Below are 5,062 nucleotides of genomic sequence, written 5' to 3' on the forward strand. Positions count from 1 at the left end.
TTCTTTCTTTCTTTCTTTCTTTCTTTCTTTCTTTCTTTCTTTCTTTCCCACCTGCCCCCCCCGCCCCCTTAAACGGCACCGAGCGAACCTAATCGCAGAGCCTTTCGCCTTTCCGGGGCCTCACCTTGACGCCGGATTTCGTTTTTGCCTGCCCTTCCTCCGACAGCCCTGGCTGGAGCTCGGAGGGAAGGAAACAATCAATTCGTTAAAAAACAGAAAAGCGGGGTAAAAAACAAATAAATAAATAAATCCCCCGATCCGTCGTTTGGATCGCGGTTTGGGGGGAGGGGGCGGGGAGGGGGGGTTGTTTGGTTGTTTGTTTTCTGTCCCTACCCCACCCCCTCTCCACCTTTTAAAAAAACAGCCCCGGGGCGGGCGGGGGGCCCCGCTTCCCAGGACCGAGATGGGAAAAGAGGTGGGGATGGATGTTGCGCCGCTGAGCGGGGTTGCGCGGCTCTTTGTGCGCGGAGCCGGGCGGTGGGAGCGCACCCTCTCCGCGCCCTCCGCGCCCGCACCTCCGCCACCCGCAGCACGTGGAAATTTCCACGTCCCAGCTGCCTTCCCCCCTTTAACCTTGGTGTTAATTTAGGACGGATCTTTTTAAACGTCTCCGTAATGCATTCAGACGCTGCTGGAGGTTTATCTTTTTTTTTTTTTTTTTTTTTTTTTTTTTTTTTTTTTTTTTTTTTTTGTACGGTGGGTTATATTTACACCCAAAACAAAATAATTACACTTTTGTTGGAGAGAGAAAGCTGGTGATTAGACCGGGGCTCTTTGCAGCAAACCCTTTCTCAGTGGTACACCAGGACAATTTTTCACGGCTGGGTGAAATCAGACGCGGGAGGTAATGAATCCTGTGAGCTATTTAAATTTACAATTTGTAACGCAGTCACTCAGAAACGCCTGTGGCCCGGCGAGGAGATGCTTGCTGGGTTTGTTTAATGTTAAAATCGCACTGTCCCGCTTTTGCCGGGTGGGGATGTGGGGAGGGGAGAGGGGGCGAGCGGTGGGAGCCCCGCACAGCCCCGCACAGCCCCGCGGACGGCCGCGGATCGGGTTCGGCTCCCCGCCCCGCCGTCCGCGCTGCTCCGCCGTTCCCCGGCGGCTCCACAAAAAACTAGTTGGAAATATCAACAAAGTCGGCGGCGGAGCATCCTAACAGATAGATAATTAATTACAAAACACAGGGGGAATATGCAAACCGCGTATTACAAATTCTACAGGGCTTAACTGATTGGAAACAGATTATTATCTTGTTTGTCTTTTGTCTGTTTCACTCATCCCTCTGTCGCTTGTTGTGCTGTAAGTTGATACACTTTATTCTTGAAAGGAGATTTTTTTAATGTAGTAAATTCCATCAGCATCTTGTATAAGCGACGCCGCTCCTGCACGCGTTGCCCTGTTAAAACACAATAGGTTTATTAGTTACATACAGGCGATATTCCGCCGCCTGAATCACCAGCTGTTACCATAAGGAATGCTCTGGCGGGAGCGGGCTGGGGGGCCACCGGGCTGCGTTCTTGTTCTCCCCTCCCCGTTGCATTTATTTATTTTTTGGCTTTCCAACGAAACGGGGGGCCGAGCCCGGCGGCGGGGAGAGCAGCGCTTCGCACCCGCGGCCCCGCCCGCACGGCGGAGACGGGGGGGTCCCGGGGGTCGGTACCGCAGAGCCGAGCCCCGCACGGCGCCGACGGGGCGCACCGGGAGCCGCCGTGGAAATAAAATCGAGCGTGAAAAGCGGCTCCGCCGCCCGCACGCTGCCCTCGCCCGGAGGTGTGCGCGCATCGGGGTGCGTGGCTGTGTGCGCACACGGCCGCAGGCACGCACGCAAACGGCGAACGGCTCGTTGGGTCCCGGCCCGGCCGCGCTGACGCCGGGAGTTGCGGGGTCGGGGCTGCGCCGAGATGCCGCCGGCTCCGGGGTTTGGCCCCGCACCCCCGCTTCCCGCAGCACGAAGCGCCGCGGAGCGGACCGAGGTCAAACTTTGGCGGAGGCGCTGCGGCAGACGGCCCGGGGCCCCAGCGGCTCCTGCTCTTCACTCCGTTTCCCTTTTCCTTCCTATTTCTTTCTTTTCCAGTTGTTGCTTTCTGAATTTCCTCCTCTCTTTGTTTTCTTTCATTTCCTTCCTCTTCTCTCTCACTTTCGCGGGCGCTTCTTTCCTGGCTTTCCCTTTTTCGTTTTCCTTATTTTCCGTTCTTTCTCTTATCCCTTTCTTTTAATTTCTTCCTCTTTTCTCTTCTATTCTTCTGTTGTTTTCCCTGTTTGCTTCTCCATTCCGTTCTTCTCTCATAATTTTTATTTTCCTTTTTTTTTTCGTTCTTTTCCCCCATCTTCCTTTGCTTCCTTTTCTTTTCATCTTCATTTTTCTTTTTCTTTTATCTTCATTTTTCTTTATTTTCCCCTCCTTTTCCGTTTATTTTCGTTTTTCTTTTTTTGTTAGCCCTCGTTTGTTTGCTTTTTATTTCCTCCTCTCTCTCTCCTTCTCTTTTTTCTTTTTTTCTTCTTTTTTTTTTTCTTCTGTTTCCCTCTGCGGTTGTTCTGTTTTTCGTTTGGTTTGCTTCTGTATTTTTCGTTTTATTTTCCCTTTTGCTTTTTCTTTTCTTTTCTTTTCTTTTCTTTTCTTTTCTTTTCTTTTCTTTTCTCTCCTCCTCTATTTTCATCTGTTCTGTTGGCGGTCTCCGCATTTCTTCTCTTCTGTTCTCTCTCCCCAAACTCACCGATCCTCCTTCCCCTGCCCGGTGATGCCCTTATCCTGCGGTTTTGGGGTTTCTTTTTTGGCCGCTACTGAGATTCTTTCAACCCGGCCGTTCTGCTCCTTCCTCCCCAGTGCGGGGAACGAGCGAGGACGGATGTAGAGGGGCGGCTGCGGGGAAGGGAGGAACGCGAGGGCCACCCCAGGGCCGAAGCGCGGTGTCCCGGCGTCCCTCGCCGCCGCCGGTTCTCGCAGCTCCGCCGCACCTGAAACTGAAGTGGACAAACAGCGGAGAAGTGCGGCGACCCCCGGCTGCGGCATCCCCCTCCTTCTCCTCGCCCTCCCCCCCTCCCGCTCAGTGTCAGCCCCTCTCCCGACGGAGCGGCCCGGAGGGGACACGGCTGCGCGACAAAGGCCGGCGGGGGGGGGCACGGCACTGCGCGGAGCCGCGTAACTTTTCTTCTCCTCTGTCCCCACCCCCGGGTTCCTCCTCTCCCCCCCACCCTCACCCCCTTCGTGCTTTCACCGCCCACCCCGGGCACAGAGCGGGCTGAGAGGGGAACAGCTGCGGGAGTGGTGCGAACAGTGACAGAACAGGTGACAGGCCCCGTCCCCGCTCGGGACCCCCGGAACGAACATCCCCATCAAAGAGAGAATTAAAGAGAGAGAGAGAGAAAGGCTGAGCAGAGCCCCCCCGGCACCCCAGGCCAGGTGCGTACTCACTTGGCGGCGCAGGTACAAGCCACCGTCAACAATAGAGGCGCGTTGTTTTTTTCCCTCTGTGCCAAGCACAAGGCTGGAGCCAATTTAGATATGCTATAAATTAAGAGGTTGCCATGGCCACCGCGCTGCCATTGGCCGCCGCCCGCCCGACGCGGGCCCCCACGTCACCAAATCTGAATAAGGATGCGCGAATTACTAAGGCGGGGGACAAAGCTGGCGATGGGGACAGCATGAGAGTGGCGGCGCGGCGGCGGAGCACAGCGAGGCACCGGGGCCGCCGGCCGCTGCGGGGGCGTTCATGCACCCCTCCCGCACCCGCACGCAGCGCGCCCGCCGCTCCCCGCCCGCTCTGCAGGGACTCGGGGGGCTTCCGCGGGGGGGCTCTGGCTTCTCTCGCTCGGGGCACCGCTTTTTTCCTACCGAGGCTCCGGAGAGAAGAGGGGGAAGAACTTGACAGCGATTCCGCTCCCCCTCCCTGATTTTTTTTCTGATTTTTTTTTTTAAATTCTTATCATTTTTTTATAATTCTTTCTTTTTTTTTTTAATTATTATTACCTTTTTTTTTTTTTTTTTTTGGTTGGTTGGTTGGTTGGTTGTGGGTTTGGGGATTTTTTTTATTTTTTTTTATTTTTTTTTTAAATAGCATTTTTCTTCCTGACGTCCGAATTTTTGAGACCCCGTCGTGTGCCGGCGCGGGGCTGATTCCTTTCGTCTGCGCGTTTCCATCCCGGCGCGGTGATGATGGTGCATTGTGCGGGCTGCGAGAGGCCGATTTTGGACCGCTTCCTGCTGAATGTCTTGGACAGGGCATGGCACATCAAATGCGTCCAGTGCTGCGAGTGCAAATGCAACCTGACCGAGAAATGCTTCTCCAGGGAAGGAAAACTCTACTGCAAGAATGACTTTTTCAGGTGAGTGAGCCCCCAGCAATCACAAGCCCTTCCAGGCGCTGCGGAACCGCTGCTCCCAGCTCGGCGGGGTAGCAGAACTCTGGGGCTCCTTCTGGGATCTTAGGGGAAAGAAGGGGGGGCACTTGGGGGCACCCCTCCAATCTTCATCCATCTATTCCGTGGGTCTTCGCCGCGTCTCTCCGGCGCGGTCCCGGCCCCGTGGCGCCCCGGGGCTGCGCCGCATCCCGAGCGAAGCTGTTCGCCCCCCCCGCCCTGGGTGACCTTGTCTCCGAAAGCAGCCGGGCCCGTGACCCGCTCTGCCGCCGCCCCCCCCTCTCAGCAGGCCCGGAGGCCTCAGGGCTGGGATCGTTTTCCCCCTCTCGACCGTCACAGCGGCCTTTCCCCACCTAAACGCCTCTCCTCGTGCAGCACTCCAGCCGGGGGCCTCCACGCTGCGCCGTACCTTAAACGCCCCTAATGACTGCGATAAGGTGCCGAGAAGGAAATTAGGGGCTAGCGTGGGTAGGGGAAAATGACTTACGACTTATAATGCCTTCACTACATCAACGTCACGGGCAGCAGTGCGGGGGGCTGAAGTTGTGCCGCGGCCAAGAGGGAAAAGGAGAGCCTAGGTGCCCCCCCGGTCCTGGCAGCCGCTGTGAAAGGTTTTGTCTTTTTTTTTTTTTTTTTTTTTTTTTTTTTGTCTTCCCCTCGGGGAGTTCGTTTTCTGAATTTTCGCCTTCCCTGGAAAAAATAA

The 5,062-nt window shown here is 55.5% G+C and overlaps 1 protein-coding gene across 1 annotated transcript in view; it reads left to right on the forward strand.

Moving 5' to 3' along the window:
• Positions 1 to 4,153: 4,153 nt before the first annotated feature.
• LHX5 (LIM homeobox 5) overlaps positions 4,154 to 5,062 on the forward strand; it is a 5,269-nt gene continuing 4,360 nt past the window's right edge. The window contains exon 1 of the mRNA XM_042891449.1: positions 4,154 to 4,326. Within this exon, the coding sequence (XP_042747383.1) occupies positions 4,154 to 4,326 (173 nt within the window). The remainder of the gene's footprint in view (positions 4,327 to 5,062) is intronic.

The sequence above is a fragment of the Lagopus leucura genome, unplaced genomic scaffold (assembly GCF_019238085.1).
Source record: "Lagopus leucura isolate 7727_CA_CO unplaced genomic scaffold, USGS_WTPT01 133-12_obj-0_obj, whole genome shotgun sequence".
NCBI lineage: Eukaryota > Metazoa > Chordata > Aves > Galliformes > Phasianidae > Lagopus > Lagopus leucura.